The following is a 17854-nucleotide window of genomic DNA, read 5'->3' on the forward strand; positions in this document are numbered from 1 at the left end:
GATCTCTTCACTTTTTTGTTTTAAGCCAGCTCCCGTGTGATTTAAGCACTGAAGCACTGGATTCATCTAATAAAGGTGACACTGTAATTGTTAGAGGTCACTACAGATGAACCTTACAAGTGAAATATAGCTTCTACTATCTAAAATCCCGGTCCATTGTAAAGTAAAGTTGTGATATCCATATTTTATTTCTAACCTGAATCAAAACAACTCTTATCAAAGCAACAGACAATGATTTTTTATTTGTTGAGGCTGTAGTACAATATAGTCTTTTCCAAATGTTAACCTCTTCCATTAAAAACAGAATTACCTTTTTGGTAAAGTTAACATTGTGGTTGGGCACACTGGACTAAACTATTTGGAGGTAATGTCAGACTTCATAGAGAAGCCCTTAGACTGTATGTACAAACGTCAGGATACATAGGCAGAAGAAACTGAGAAAACTTTGATGGAAAAATTATCAGATAATTTGGTGGAAAAACTGGTTTTAAGTGGCAGAAATTGTAGGAAAAAGTGTTGAAAGGGGGTTATGAATAGTTAAGATTGGTCAAAAAGTGACAAGTTCACAGTGAAAAAATGAGTTAAAAGAGGTTAAGTAGGTGAAAATACGGGTAAATTGGTTAAACATGGGTAGAAAAAGGTAGTGTAAGGGTTAAATACTGGTGAAAAACGGGTCAAGAAGGGTCAAAAAGAGTGTGAAAGCTGTAAAAAAGTGGTTAAATATGGCAAAAGGGTGAATGAGCCAGAAAAAGCCAAAAAGTGTCACTTACTGGTTAAAAAGGGCCAAAAGTTGTTGAAAGAGGAAAAAAATGTGTGAGGAATGATCAAAGTGGTAAAACTGGCTGGAAAAACTGGTAAAAGGGATCAAAAATGGTCTCCAACATGAGTTAATTGTGAGCAAGGATGCCGTCATTATTGTTACTGATCCAAAACATATAATGATATCAATAAATTACAACTTGGGCTGGCCCTTTACTTGTCATTCTATATGCATTCATCACTCTGCAGAGGGTTATCATGACCTATGCCAGCTATCTTTTATTTATTTAGTTTATGCTGTCCTCTAGTGGTGGACAATAACCAGTCTCTCTAAAGTGATGGTAGTGAGCGATTAGAGAGAGAGATGGGGGTAAAGTCAGCAGAAGCTTATGTAGAAACCCCAAGACTCATGAAAAGGAAACTTTAGAAAGGTGAACAAAAACAATATATTTCCCTCCCTCTCTTTTTATTGTTAAACTGATCTTGAGATGAGGATAAAGTAACGAAATCATAAGCTCAAGCAAAGCCATGCTGACTCTGAGACTGTTTTCTCAACCACTGCTTCCATCCAATGATACCTTGCAGCTTTTAAAGGGACACAACTTTTCACCTGTATGGGTCTGATTAAATTATTGAGTGCCACTCTCCAATGCTGGATAGCCTAAACAAGATGGTGTTGTGAGGGTTTCTCTGTTTGAGCTGAAAGCTTAACAGGTTTTACAACCCCAATTACAAAAAAGTTGGGATGCTGTGTGAAAAGTAACTAAAAACAGAATCCAATGATTTGCAAATCACACATCTCAAAAACACAGGGTCAGGGTCATGTTAACAATTGTGTAGCAACCCCTCTTCTTTTAAGAATAAGCCCTTAAATGTCTGGGAAGTGAGGAGACCAGTAGCTGGAATTTTGTCCCATTCTTGCCTGATGTGAGATTCTTCTGCTCAACTGTCCTCAGTCTTCTCTGCCCATTTTTTTTGTTTTGTTTTGTTTTATAATGTGCTGTGTGTTTTCTAATTGTGAAAGGTCTAGACTTCAGGCAGGCCAGTCTAGCACCCGGACTCTTCTGGGACTGTGAAGCCATGCTGTTGTGATGGATGCAGTATGTGTTTTAGCACTGTATTAGTGCATAACATTAGTTCTTATGCCCACACCATAGGCACTTTTGCAACCCCATACCATCAGAGATGCAAACTCATCTTGAGTCTGCAGGACATGGCTTCCATGGTTTCCAAAAACAATTTCCAATTTTGATTCATCTGACCACAGAGCAGTTTTTTTCCTTTTGTCTCAACCCATTTCAAATGAGTTTTGGCCAACAGAAGATGTTGGCGTATTTGGATCATGCTAGCATATGGTTTTGTCTCTGCATGATGCAGCTTTAACTTGCATTTGTGGATGGCACAGCAGCTAAATTGAGGGAGTGTTCCTGAGCCCATGTAGTGATTTCCAGTACAGAATCATGTCTGTTTTGCCTTGTCTCTTGCTCTCTTGCCCACAGAGATTTCTCCAGATTCTGTTCAGAATCTTATGATGATATTATACTTTAAACATGGGATACTCAAAAATATCCAAATTTCATGTTGCAGAACATTTTATGAAATTGTTTCACAATCTTTAGATGCAGTTTTTGAATATTAGTAAACTTCTGCCCAACTTTACTTCTGGGAGACTTTGCCTCTCTAAAATTCTCTGTTTTATACCCAGTCATGTTTCTGGTCTGATGCCAGTTAACCTAATTGCATTGGTACCACTTACTTTTCCAGCTGTTTGATGCACTGCTCTTTTTTCATATTTTACTTTTTTTGGGGGGGGGCTGTCATCAAATTCAAAATGAGCTAACACTTTGCATGAAATGGTAAAATGTAGTCTATTAGTTTACCATCTGATATGTTGTTTATGTTCCATTGTGAAGAAGATATGGGTTTAGGAGATTTGCAAGTCATTGCAATGTTTTCATTTATTTTTACACAGCAGCCCATTTTTTGGAATTTTAGGTTGTACTTAAAACAGGCAAGAGAGGATTTTTTTACTCATTAGGTAGAAGTTGTTTTTACCCTCCGTAGCTTTGATTTAGACCTTATCTTTATTTACCCTTTATTACTTTAATACCCTTAACTATTCCCTTTTCTCATATGGTGATTTTACCGTTCCCTTGCTAATAATGCAGTGGGCTAAATATACGACAATTCTCAAGGTTTGAACTTCATCGATCCACCCAAGACCAAATTGAGTAACTGGTGAATTTTTGTCTGTGATAAAGAAATAACCATAAGTGGGCGGGGATTATAAACTGCGTCTGACGTACGACGCAGGCGTTGTTTTGGAGGAGGAAGTGAAAGGGGAACAGAGAAGCTGGGGATAGCAGGTAGATAGCTCGCTGGCAGATAACCCTTCCAGAAAAGTGCCAAATTAACGCACCACTTGTCCAGAATTTGCATCGTCATTTGACTACCGTTTTTTAAAAGTTGCGCTCGCAAAGGGAGACTCATTTTCTACTAATTCAAAACGAGACATTGCCAAATTAACTCTAGCTAACGAAGTCAGTGCCAGTGAGCTAGCTAGCTAACGTAACGCCTAGTTAGCCACAGACGCTAACTGTCCTGAACAATAACAGCTGGTTTGCTCGCAGCCAGGTCTGTCCCCGTCAAGAAGTCGGTGCTCCGGTGTGTTACAGGTTGAAGGTAAGTTCTAAGACGACAGTACAGAGCAAATATATACTAAATTTGACCCCATTATCAGTTCGTGTTGAATCTTATTAACGCAAACGCTACACCAGCTAATGGTGGTGCAATAATTTTCGAGAAGCTACTTGGCAAAAACAAGGCCGGCCTGTGGCTCCTCTGGGTCGACTCTAGTAGGAAAGGACAACCGCAAAGACTTGGTGTGTCGAGCAAATCACCGCTATGGCTGATATTTATTCGTTACACTTGAGTTTTTTTTTTTTTTTAAATCTGCCGTCTTTGCATACAAGAAGGGAAATGAGTGTGATGGACTCTAACTCTTACATCTCCCATATAGTCGTTTATGGATGGTTGGTGAATTTCATGACGAGGGGACATATATCTGTAAGAGTTTAATACGTTGTACTTTAGCTGTAGTGTCATCAGGGGCTGGTCATGTGTTTTCCTTGTTATCTAGTTTTTGTTTCGGTTATGACTCACAGGTCACGTAGGTACATGTCGCTGGATCACAGACACCTGAACAACAATCTGCTGTGCCTACAACGCCCATTACATAATCAACAATATACTGGTTTTAAATAAAAGTCTGTTACTGTGAACTAAACTTTTAAGTCGTGTAACTGTTACCACATCCCTACACATATATGCTGACAATGTCAGTTAACTTTTCCTCGACTTTCTCATTTCAAAAAGTGAAATGTTGCAAAAGAGTCAGCCTATGCGGACTGAGACACGTCACTGCACCATGAATTTGTAATTTTCACCCTGTAAATTGCCCCTTAGGTGCCTCTGAAGTACCTGTGTTGAACTTTTGACCAGCTCTAATTTTGAGATTTACTCATATCCCATGAGTTTGCAGGAGTTTAATGGTTCTTTGATTAGAGTTTCTGAGTATAGCCTCTATTCACATTGGCCTCTATGGCTGACTGTCCTGAAAACCTTTCTCACAGTTTACATTATAGCCTACAGTACACAGCTGTGTCCAATTTTGTGCTGTACAGTCTACCTTCCAGTTTGTTTTGCTGCACTACTGCTATGACTACCTCAGTGTTTTGTCTGTAAGCTTATATGAAAAGACATCTTTTCTGTGGCCATGTGTTTCTTTTTTGCATCATAAACCTTAAATCAACTCGTAAGAGTGTTATTTCTCAGTAAATGTAGATCAAAATTTCACTTGAAGGATTACTGCCTGAAAATCTTGTACGGAAAATGCTTAACTAGTTACAGGGCTGTTTAAAGATTAAGGTTTTTAATCGCAGTTAAACTCTGGATTTTTGCAGTTAATCACAATTAATCACATCCATTTTATTCCATTTTAAAATGACACTTTTTGTCACCATAACTATTTTTGTGTCATTATGGATTTTTCTACTGTCTGAACCTAAGTGTAATTGACTTCCTGTGTGGATACAGTCCTGCTTTTATAGGGAGATGGAAGATTTTAGCTTAACAACAGATAAAGGAACTTTTTATGGACCGCAACAAGCTGCAGATGGCTTTTGAATTGTCCTCTGAGCTATCTGTGAGTTTTAAAAGGGAAAGGGACATTACGGAGCAGTGCTGGACTTATTTTACCTTTATCTCTGTTGCTGCAGGGAGACACTGACATGGTTTAGCCTAGGCCCATTAAAAGGCCCAATAAAGCATAAAGTTAAATAAAGTTTTAACCCTAGACCACTGCACTATTGCTCCAGTGGAGCAGTGCTACCCCTACAATAATTATCCAAAAAATATAAAGCTGTTAAAACTCTAATATGTGGATGTGTAAAAATGGGTTTCAGCTTCCAGTAACACCAGACAGGCTCTAAAACTCTATACTCCGCATTTTGTTATTGTTTGTTGGTGTGTGAATCTCTTCAAACCAGAGGTAATCTCTGATGAAAGCAGTTTCTTTATTAAGTGATTTACCAGTTTTGTATGTATTTATCAGTAGTGCGTGATTAACATAGTTTAATTTTTCTTCTTTTAAAACAAGATAATTGAGATTTTAAATGATTACTGTGCCACATGGCATGTAGCACTAGAATAGAAGGCCCCCTATGTCTTTAACAGCACAGCATGTTCTTTGCCCCTCCCACTAAAACAGCTCTCACTTAAATTTAAGTGTGGAGCAGAGGGAGCCACAGCACAGCCTCTGGGTAGTTTGAAAAGTGAAAGAGCAAAAGAAGATTACAGGCAGCCATTGGTTAATAAAACAGTAAAAAGATCTCAGTCATGTAGAGACACTTTGGTATTGAGGAGCTGGCCCTGGATTGATGCAGAATTGGCTTCACAGTTGTGACTGCCCCTCAAGAATTTAATTAATCATCCCAAAACCAAGCACAAAGTGGTGTATATTATAATCCTGATCTCAGGACCAATCCAAATATTATGGTTTTGGCCATAATCAAGTAGCCCTCATTGTGTCAGTTACACTTCTTTATGTCAGTCAGTTAAGTAACAGTACTCACTGCAATAATGTCGCTTTAAAAAAGCTATACATGTGTGTTTTCATGATTCCTCTTTAAAGTAAATGCAGACACTCACCTAGCTCAGTTTTTTCTTGACTAATCAGAATTGTTAAACTGACTGTGAAGAAAGATTTTAAAGACTTAGGCTGTATAACTTTGAAAAAGAAAAAACTGAAATAGTATGCCTTCTCTAAAGGTTTACAAAATGACTGCTAGTAAAGATTCTTGATAGTGATTTCTGTCAATCTCTGATCTGCAGATATTTACAAAAAACATATTTGAATCTAGGTCAGACCTAAACCTTCAGTCCTTAAAACACAGTTTAAGGATGAACAAATGAACACTTTCCAGTCCTAAAAATACACTTTACAGTGTAAGGAATGATGATTGATTAATAAAGAAAAATACTTCAGCTGATGCAGGTCTGTTGGTCAAGTCTAAAATCTGTTATTTGTTTGTACAGCCAAGATATTGATATAATTTAATTTTTATAGCCAAAATATTGGTTATAAACATGGGCAGAAATTTTCATATCTGCCAATACTGATCTCATACTGATATTATAAAGCATCTGTAAGTGATAGATGGTCACCAAAGTGGGGAAAAAAATATTTAAACTTGTGAATAAACAGAATTTCACGTGTTTCAGTTTAAAGGTTTAATGAAGCAATTATTCAAGTTCACTACAGTTCATCAGAATGAAACTTTTACCATGGCGATAGATCACACTTACTGAACATAATAAGATTATACACTTAAGTTACAGTTCCCTGTGCAACACGTACTTTTGTCTATATGTGAGTAAACATGTTAGATTTTAGCAGTTGTGAGCTAAAGTACCTTAACATCCTACACTAAACTAGCAGCATGCATCTATTTAAACAAAATGATAATAAACTAATATTGAATCCGGCAGGAGAAGTCTGTAAATATATCACAATTTTTCCAACAAAGCATTTAAGTGGGATTTTCAGGGTTTAATACAGAACCTTACCCAAAGGGAACAAACATTTGTTCTTTATCACTGTCAAATTCATTGACTTTGTGTAAAAAAACTACTGACAGCACAAATGAGTCTGAACCTAGAGTTACAGCTGTAATCTGCTCTGTCTTTGTCTACCACTCAGCTGTTTTTCTAAGGCCACACATCTGAGCTGAGTTTCTTCTATCATGTGACTGTGATCTGAGCATGCTCAGACATCAGGGATGTGCTGTAGTTCAAGCTGCTGTCTGCTAATCTCTGCTTCACAGTCTGCTTGTCACTCCAGTGCTGTGCTTGCTTGCTCTGTTCAAAAACAACACAAGTGTACTTTCCACACGACTCTCTGGAGAGTTTGTGTTTTATTGAGAGCGGTCTTAAACTTTGGATGACTTTGGAAGGCTCCATGAATTAAGTTTGTTTTTGCTCCTTTAAAGATGTTAAGTGGTGTTTTGCTCGATAATTGAGATGATGCAAAAACATGTCGGCACATGATAGATGTACACAAAGAGCTATGCTGAGATTTGAGTTTTCAGTCATGTCATACCTGTTATCAAAAACCTTTTTTTTCTGTGTGAAACATTTATCTACCTTTTACAGTGTGAAATTGTCATTTTATGCATTCTGATAATAATGTGTTAAATTCACTGATCATTTTCAGGGCTGTGAGGATTAAACACAGTCATAGATCAGATATATTCCCATCAGGCAGCTGTTAAAGCTGTTAGTCTCACTGAAAGTGTGCATGACTTTTGCAGACTCTAGTAGAGGTTTTCCTCATGCAAATAGCGCTGTGTTTGACTGCATATTTGGCTCTGATATGATAAAGGTGTAAAAAGATAAAGCAGTCCCCAAAGAAATCAAAGTTTATTTTTGTCTCTTTGGTCTGTTTGCATAAATATGGTTTTCAGATAATGTGAACAGACCGGAATTAACTTTTTTCACTGCCCCAAGTTAATTTTTGATTTGTTTCCTTCATAAAAAGTTTAGTCATTATGTTTGATACTTCAGCATAATAGAATATTTTATGATAGTGGGAATAAAACTAAATACAGCTTTTTTTTTTTACCACTTATGTCATTTATACGATATAGTAAGATTAATATGTCAAAGAATAATTTCATATACTTGCTTCAGTCACTGATTCATGGGTGGATTAATAACTTAGAACTTGATGACTATATTTTTACAGACAATCTGTAAACAGAAATACAGCTTTTTGCCCACAACTATATTGAAGCTGTAAAAAGTTCCCCAGTATTATCCAGTGATTAACAGTACTGTCACAAATTGCATCTCTGGCTGGCAGCCAAATTGGTGCCTCTGCCTTGTAGTCTCCATTATTAAACCAGGATTTAGTTTCTTCTATTATGGGTTGTCCCTTGAATAGTTGCATATATCAGCAGAAAAGTTCCAGATGTGTCACTTTATTGGTGCAGTACTGAGAGTGAGTCAGTCCTCTAGGAGGTAACTTCCTGTGGTGCGTGAGAGAGAAAGAATGATGTGTTCCTCGTGATTTGCCCAACAGCTTAGAAAGCACATGACTAGAATGAACGGTATTCGAACCTGATTGGTCCAAGGGCAAAGAAACTCGGCACACATACACACAAACTTTTGGCCTAATGTTTTCCAAAGGGCCTGAGTGCATATAGACATATTTAGCATACACTTAAATTATATGATCCTTGGACAGTATGAAACTGGTGATTAGGCCATAGCAATGAAGAGGTTAGAAAGGCGTGTGCTGTGTTGCCTGTCAGGGCTCTCTGTGTGCTAAAGGTTGCTGCTCTTTGTCTTTCAGCTGCTGTGGAAAAATGACATCCAGGAAGAAAGTGCTTTTGAAAGTCATCATCCTGGGAGATTCTGGGTGAGTCATTACTTGACATGTTTCTCTCATGTGTTTTAAGAAGCACAAACATCGGGCAGGAAATCAATCAGTCAGGTGTCTTCTAAAAATAGTTATGATGGGAATAAAAGTCGTACTTCCTTTATGGCAGGGGTTAATATTCGATCATCAGCTGTCTCCAGGCAGAACACAGCCTATTTTTTCTGCTGATGAATGAAACTTAATCACTGCTGTTTATATTCAGAAGTATGGCACATGATTGTCTGTGATAAATGCAGTATATTTAAAGCATTTCCTAATCATAAAGTTAGATAAAACAATAAAATAGTGGAAAAATGTTCATACATTTAAAAATGAATAAATCATAAACAACAATGGAAATATGACAGTGACACAGTTGGGAATGTGCACCAATCTCACAGAGAAATGTTGTGGAAAAAAACTGTGTAACAGTTACTAACCACAACATTTCATATTTCATATTTTCATATTGCAATCAAGAAATATTAGGTCTGTAGATATAGTAATTAAGACTTTGGGCTTGGTATTTCATACTGAAATAAAGTCCAGAGCTTTTATTTATTTATTTTATTTTATTTTATTTTATTTTATTTTATTTTATTTTATTTTATTTTATTTTATTTTATTTTATTTTATTTTATTTTATTTTACACAAACTTGAATGTGTTTGTTCGCCTATAATGAATGTTTTTGCATCAGGATGGACCCAAACAGAATATAAGACTTATTAATAGTTACAACTTTTTAATAATGGACCTGTAGTTTTGCATTTTGTGTTCACTTGAATTAAAGAAAAATATTAGTCATATATTCTGTTATCAAAGTTCAAAAAACAGTGAAAAATGTTTTCTTCTCGTTCTCGTGAGCTCAAAATCTTCTCTCATTCTGTTTTTGTCACCTCCCTTATAACCTTCTATTTCAGTGCCACTTTTATCTCTAGCTGTGGGTGCTTTGCCCCTTTTGTTGTTATACTGATTGTTCAGATTGAGTTTCATTTGCAGTGTGCTGTGGTTGCTTTCTCAGTTTATACAACTCGCAGATGCTACCTAAACTGATGAAGTCATAAAAAGCATGAATAGTCTATTGACAGCTCAGTGAACTCTTCACAGATTATATCACTGCATTCCTCATACTACCTATCAGTCAGTTACCTTCCCCTGTTCTGCTTTGAAGTATCTGAAGTATCTGTCTGTCTTTGTTGTCTTCTGTTCTCAGTGTTGGAAAGACCTCCCTAATGAACCAGTATGTGAACAAGAAGTTTAGTAACCAGTACAAAGCTACAATAGGAGCGGACTTCCTGACTAAGGAGGTGATGGTGGACGACCGGCTTGTGACGATGCAGGTACAGAGCAATTCAACTCAAAGGCTGCTTCTTGGTACTGTTGTGCTTCTCTGCTTCACAAGAGGATCTCATATGAATCTCTATTCATAGGCTACACTCCCACTGAGGGCTAGTTAACTAAAATAAGAAGCAGTCCAATCCCATGCAAAATAGATCATATATTAAAAAAAAGGAAAAACACTGGTCTCATGTCAGAATAACATGTCTTTTTCTTCATTACTAGGGAAAAAACTAGGCCGCCGGTACAAAAACTCTGGTGTAACTATGTTGTATATGAGCTGAAACATATAGAACACAATAATGCCTAAGTTTTAGACGGTACAAGTTTACTTTATAATATTCAAGTCTGCTTGTGATACCACTTGCTACTACTAGGGCATTTTAGCACAGGTTTCACCATGCTTTCTCACCAGGGGAAAATGGTTGAGCTGTTATTGTACTTGATTGCTTTTGTACAAAAACTACAGACAGACTGTCAGAAAGTCTCTCTTTTTACAGCTGTGCTCATGTGTTTACATAACCTGGCAGACTTTGTAAAATGTGTACCACTTTTTTTTGTCCGTAAGATTTTTTGGGCCATTTTTGTGCCTTTATTTGATAGAGGAGGACAGTGGATAGAGTCGGAAACAGGGACAAGAGTGGGGGAGAGACACAAGGTAAAGGGCCTCAGGCTCGATTTGAAACTGGGCCATCCACGTGCATGGGGCGCCTCTTAAACCACTAGGCCACCTGTGCCCCAAGTGTGTACTATTCTTAAATGAAAACATAAATGATCAGGCAAAATAAATTCATTTTATTTTAAATAGGATTCAAACTAAACTATGAGACATCTAAAAAAAACACAATCATTAAATAAAACAGAGAAAATACTGAGATGGTCCCTGTTCAGAAGTTTTCATACCCTTGTCCTTAATACCTTGTATCGCCCCTTTAGCATCAATGACAGCATGCAGTCTTTTGTGATAGTTGATGCTGAGAGCCTTTATTTTAAAGCTTTTATTCTTGGCAAAAAGTTAGGTCCTGTAAATTCCTGGGCTGTCTTGCATGAACTGCACGTTTGAGATCTCCCCAAAGTGGCCCAATGAGGTCAGGAGACTGTGATGGCCACTCCAGAACCTTCACTTTTTTTTGGCTGTAGACAAAAATGGGTTGACTTGGCCTTGTGTTTTCGATCATTGTCATGTTGGAAACTCCATGTGTGCCCCATGCGCAGCTTCTAGTCTGATGAGTGCAAATTGTCCTCCAGGATTTTCTGATAACATGTTGCATTAATTTTGCCATCAATTTTTTCCAAAATTCCTGTGTCGCTGTAGCTCAAATACCCTAAAAACACCGGAGAGCCACCTCCATGCTTCACAGTAGGGATGGTATACTTTTCATCATAGGCATTGTTGATGCCCCTACAAACACAACATTTATGGTTGTGACCATAAAGTTCAATCTTAGTCTCATCCCTCCAAATGATTTTGTTCCAGAAGCTTTGAGGCTTGTCCAGGTGCTGTTTTGCAGATTGTGAACGGGCTGTTCTGTGGCACTGGTGTAGTTATGGCTTCCTTCTGGCAACCTGACTATAACGCCCATTTTTCTTCAAGTGTTTCCTTATTGTGCTTCTTGAAACAGCCATACCACTTTTCTGTAGAGAAATCTGTACGTCAGCTGAAGTTATTCGTGAGTTTTTCTTGTCATTCCGAACAATTTTCCTGGCAGTTGGTGGAAATTTTTGTTTGTCCAACAGTGACTTGGTATCAACAGAACCTCTTATTTTCCACCTCTTCATCAGAGTTTGAACACTACTGATTGGCATTCTCAAATGTTTGGATATCTTTTCATATCCTTTTCCTGTAATATAAAGTTCAACTACCCTCTATCTCAGGTCCTTTAACATTTCTTTTGCTTTTCTCATGGCTCAGAATCCAGCAAAGTCAGCACTAGAGGAATTGTGCAGGGGTCTGTCAAGAGCCCTGAGACTCACTGACTTTTTAAACTGTTTGTGTCAACTTGTGTGCATATTATCAGGGCAAAACATCAAGGGTATGTATACTTTTGATCAGTTTTGGGTGATTCAACTTGTCATTATGATTTAAAAAGAGCAAATACAATTGCATGATAATAACTTTTTCATTTCCTGAAAAATGTGCAATATTCCACAAATTTGCCAGGGCATGTAAACTAACGAGCACAACTGTATATGAGGGCCACATGGCTCAATTTTTTGAGGTGCAGAAATTTCAAACACAGCTTTTGCTTGTAAGCCAGCCAGCTGGCATGCTACCCAGTGTTACATTAATGTCACAAAAGGTAGAGAGTTAACTCCAGAGTGTCAAGAAATGGAAGACACTAAGCACAGTATGCTGAACAGGATACAAAACCTTAGTTAACTGGATTTTAACTTCAGAACTGGGCCATCAACCAGTTCGAACCATATTCTTACTGAACGTGCTTGCATATTTTACGTTAGGATTGAGGATTCTGATTAGAGGAGGTGAATCTTTACAGCCCTAATCCTGGAGAAAGAGGTGGTAAATTGTTGTTAAACTAGAACTCCAAAGCTGTTAGTATTATCTACATATGTCTATTCAAATCTCCTCTAGTCACGCCAGTTTCCTGATCTTTTTGTCTCCTTGCCCTCATGTAGATCTGGGACACTGCTGGCCAGGAGAGGTTTCAGTCTCTGGGAGTTGCGTTCTACCGTGGAGCAGATTGCTGTGTGCTGGTGTTTGATGTGACTGCACCCAACACCTTCAAGACGCTCGACAGCTGGAGGGATGAGTTCCTGATCCAGGCCAGCCCTCGAGATCCTGAGAACTTCCCCTTTGTGGTGCTAGGCAACAAGATTGACCTGGAGAACAGACAGGTGGGTGTAAAATGATCATGCCTCCTTGATGTCATATTGAAGTGTTATGTCCATGATATAAGATCAATTCCCCTATTGTCTACATCACAAACAGATTCTGCTTTTTTAACTGATGTGTACCGGTGTTTGGTAGTGTATACTGTTGAAATGCAGCATTGTGTTTGCTTCTGTGTGCACTGCCTGGTATGTAGAAGGACTGAGTCCTCAATCAGTTGACATTACCATCTTAGTCAGCACAAATGCCCCACAGGAAGTGTCACTAATGTGATGTTTTTCAGCCTGTGCTTCTGAGTGAAAGTATTTACAAGTTTTCACAGACTCCTGCTGGTTTCCACATGTCATAGTTAACCATGGCTATGAGGTAATTCAGGTCTGGACTGGGTAGTTTCTTTTAGTCCTTTGTCAATCATATCTGAAGTGCACATGGAGAATTAGTGAGCACTGTATGTAAGTCAGCACGGATAGGCAAAATAATTTCAGAGGACATATTGTTGTAGGTTTATATAGACGGTACAGACTGTCTCCATTCAGCCCAGGTATGTCGACTTAGCCAAATGATGTTAGTTTACACTGAGTCACTGTGATCTGTTCATTCATTTAACCTCTGTTTACACAAAGATCAATCATTGGCACTATTCTTGCATGCACAAAACAGAAATTATCTTGAAAATTTATGGGTGACCTGCATGTGTGAATGCAAGCAGCTGAATTTTTCACCCAGACCTCACCAAGAATTTTCCCTGCAAGTTCCAAATGTATGAAGTTTAATGTGTGTTACAAAGCATTTTTGTTTTGTGAATTCAGCACAGGAGTGCAAATCAGTTTTTCGAAATGTAGTGTTTAGAAATCAGGTTTAAACTCTGAGTCTGTCAGTTCTAATATGGGAAAAACTGATTTTTCAGTCTCAGAAAGAGAGATAGCTCAAACCTGAAAAACATTAGCAACTCAAGTCTGTTCCAGATAGGGATAACTTAAACTCTGAGTCAGTTACTATGGTAACTAAGTCTGTTAACCTCACCTGTATGTGAGCAGATTTTCTTCAATTAACCCGGAGTTTCTCTCTGTCTCTTCCCTCTTACAGAATCAGAAATAGTTTTATTCCCATTATTCATTCAAAAGTCTGTCTCATGCAAATATTAATTAGAGATGAGACGGTCCGCCTTTTTGTCCCAATCCAATTCTGTTAAATATTTACTTGCAACCGATATAAAATCTGATATTTTTAAAATCATAATTAGTGCTCTTATTGTTTTTGGTGATACTGTGTAAGGTTGCACAAAGTTCTAGTAAATTTGAAACAGGACTTTTTATTCAGCCAACGATGTAAAATGTATTTTATGTAAAATAATGTAAATATCCGACCCAAAACCGATAATAAATCAGATCTGGCCCATCTCTAATGTTTATGTAGATTCAGTGTTTGTCTAAATAACAATCCAGTTGGTTTTTAGTAGTTTTTACTGAACTAAACAGAATAAAGGCGAGAGGATGTCTGTGTGTGAAACTGGCATTCGGTTAGGGATAAAGCTGATACACAATGAAATAGCCACTGATTAAAATTAACTTTAATACTTACATTTGACCTTAGTGATGCTTTTTCCACACCACTGTCTCCTTTGCTGATTAAGCTTTTTTCCCCTTTTACAAAAACATGGTATACTGGATGTGTGTATGAGCCTTTCTGGTTTGAGAACTGAAACAAGTGTGACGAGCTCTTTTTGACAGGGCCTCATTAATATAGTCTTTATTGTCGTGTTTCATGCACTGAACATAATAAATCCATAAGGGTGAACTTTTGTGCTTGTTAATGTACCTCAAGGCCTGAAATCCAACCACTATATTGCTTTTATACTATGTAATAATTCAGCCTGCTTTTATTTAAAAAGACTTATGTGGAGTTTGACATTCCTGACTTCATTGAAAAAAGATGTTCTTGCACAGCAAACCTTAAACACAGCCCTGTATGTAAACTCTCTATATTAATGCATTTCTCCCAATCTCACACACAGGTAACTACCAAAAGGGCTCAGGCTTGGTGTCTGAGTAAGAATAACATCCCGTACTTTGAGACCAGTGCCAAAGAAGCTATCAATGTAGAACAGGCATTCCAGACAATTGCACGTAACGCCCTCAAACAGGTGAGTTAGCATTGCTTAAATCAAAGCCCAGGCGACTTTAATTAGGTTTGTAAGGCTAACTATTTTCTCCGCTTTGCATCATCAGGAGACAGAGGTGGAGTTGTATAATGAATTCCCAGAGCCCATAAAACTGGATAGGAACGACAGAGCTAAACCTTCAGCAGAAAGCTGCAGCTGCTGAGGGACAACTCGGACCATCTTCTCTCTCGGCCATTTCTGAAACACCGGTTACATCACCTGCACCTCGCTCCCAGGGAAAGGACTTCCCTTCTGGTCTTCCTCCTTCACGCCACTTTTCATTCCATCCACACTGCCCCTCACGCAGCGCACTGCACATGGATGTATACGCCCCCACACGAAAAAACACACTTTACACACAAATTGATACACTAGTGTACTCTAAGAAATTTTGCTGACGAATCCTGTGCCCAAAGATCACACATGAGAAGAATAACACCCTTCTGACCTGGCAGTCCCTGACTTGATCATGTGTGATCTTCTCGCCCCTTCCACCCACTTTTCAGACTGTGGCCCCTGTGTCTCACACTGAGGGGGTGAGATGGAGCCACATTCAAAGAGGGCAATGGGGAACTCTACATGGACTGGCTGATGTTCTGTATTGTGAGATGATGTTGGCTAATGTCAGCATCCCAAGAATCTTGTTCTCTCTTTCTGCTTCCTCTTTGCTTTCTTTTGCCTTTGTGTCAAAAATAATCAAGTTGAACTATATATATAAATATATTTTAATTGGCTGGTGTTATTTTTCAAGCCAATCTGAAACACACTTTTGTTTTTGGTTTTTTTGCACTTTCTTTGTATGTTTTTGCCTTTAAATGTTGTAGAGGGATGACTGATTTTGGACAACGTCTGCTAGCACATGCCTTTCTGTAGGCGTCAGATCTCCCCCCACTTTTCCCCATCAAATATCCCCTTGAGAATCTGTCGAACACTTTGGTGATTGTACTGCCTTTTCCCTCCAAGGTTGCGTTAAGGGGTTTATAATTGCCTCACACTGCAGAAGAAAAGTTCCTAAGTAGACAAGCCGATAACGCAGCCACAGTGTAAAGCAAGGATCAATTCCTCAATATATTAATATTTGCCTTTTATGTAACATTAATTGTACTGCTACTATTACTGCTGTATGTGTTCTGTCCTTCATCAGACATCTTTCAGTGCTGTGTATTTACAGTATATGTCAACAACACAGCAAACACCTGTCTTCTGTCAGTTCTATGTTATTGCTGTTCTCTCTATCTGCTTGTAGCTCAGGTTGGCTAAGTACTTAATATTTTTAACGGATTGTGCATTACAGTGTATAGATGGTAAAGGTAAATGGCAGGCGGATTAAACCGAAATGGATGGTCTCTCTTTCCATTTAAAGAAAAATCCAACTTTTTGCCCTGGTATTACTCTTTCTCCTTATAGAAAAAAATCACTGCGATGCCAATGATGTTGTCAAAGAAACTGGGACGTCAAATAAAACTCTTGAATATATAAAATAATGTGTGGGATCATGTGTTGAAGATTTTAGTAGAAGGATAATCTCCTGGAGCAAAGAGGCACTGCCTTGTGTGCACGTTGACAAGTATGATTTTTTTAGAGTTTGCATGTTGTTAGGTGTGACTTTGAAAGTTAATTTGCGTGATTTATCTTCTCTAGACCTCTCTTTACCATGTGGTGTTGTGAACACAAAATGTTTGACTTCTGATTGTGTAGCCTCCATGTCAGTTGATGAGCAAGCACAATATTAACACCTTCAAACTAAAGCACCTTGATGGAAGGCAAGTATCATCCACATTATTAGAAACACCCGTGCTGCACCTATTATGGGATATCTGCGTCTTAAGTAATGCTGCATGACTTGAGCTTTTGTTGCACTTTTCTATTCATAAGACTACTTGAACAATTTTTACTCAGCAGCTTACTCCCCATTCATGCACTGATGGTGAAGGTTGCTAAAATCCCATTCACACACATATAGTTTGTTCCAAATCACACACTTCAGGTAGCATATTTTATTACAGTATGTAGTACACAACATTAAACACGGCAGGTTAGCTTTGCCCCAGATTGTGTACTGCCATTTCATACTTAGAGGAAGTTTAACTGCCTCTGTTTTCCTTTTTCTACTTCTCTCTTAAAAGCAAACTGTAACCGCCGTTAGGCGATTATCACAGATTTTGACGGCTATTTTTACCCACTATTAAATTAATGTATTTTATATTTTTAGTTTAAACATTGTTCCCACAAACAAAGTGAAATTATGCTTTAAATGTCTTTTTTTAAGAAAATGTGCAGCCATTCACTATCTAGCAAATCTATCTAGCTATTTAAATGTCTTTCTGATACCCACACTTCTCTTTGTGTCTGAGTTTGCGTACAGATACAGTATGCTAAATCCACCTTGAGAAAGTATCTCTCCACTTATACTAGAATTTTAACATTAAATAGAAAAAGAATTGGCTATTTACAATAAATGTAGCCATTCTTGAACAGTTACAAGCTGAGAAATTACCAATTAACATTCATTTCTGTCTGATCTTTTCTAGAGATCTTGGGAAAATAACTATTTTACATCAATCAGGAGAGACTTAATACCAGTTTAACAATAATTTATTTCACAATTTTTGAAAATGTGAAATGTCTTTGACTTCATCGTGATGTTTTTATGAACTTCAAGGGGTTAGTGAGGCTGATAGCAGAATAGGATACCCCCTATGGAGTCTTGACACTGGTGGTAGTAATGAAAGGAGTAGGATAAGATGAGAACCAGCTTCTGAGGA

The 17854-nt window shown here is 37.9% G+C and overlaps 1 protein-coding gene across 1 annotated transcript; it reads left to right on the top strand.

Moving 5' to 3' along the window:
- Positions 1–3080: 3080 nt before the first annotated feature.
- On the top strand, positions 3081–16573 carry LOC121506916 (ras-related protein rab7-like). Its single transcript, XM_041782961.1, has 6 exons — positions 3081–3441; positions 8672–8737; positions 9953–10079; positions 12715–12933; positions 14943–15071; positions 15157–16573. Exons 2-6 carry the CDS (start codon positions 8685–8687, stop codon positions 15250–15252), a joined length of 624 nt encoding a protein of 207 aa, XP_041638895.1. The 5' UTR covers positions 3081–3441; positions 8672–8684; the 3' UTR covers positions 15253–16573.
- Positions 16574–17854: the final 1281 nt, after the last annotated feature.

Source organism: Cheilinus undulatus, linkage group 3, assembly GCF_018320785.1.
Source record: "Cheilinus undulatus linkage group 3, ASM1832078v1, whole genome shotgun sequence".
NCBI lineage: Eukaryota > Metazoa > Chordata > Actinopteri > Labriformes > Labridae > Cheilinus > Cheilinus undulatus.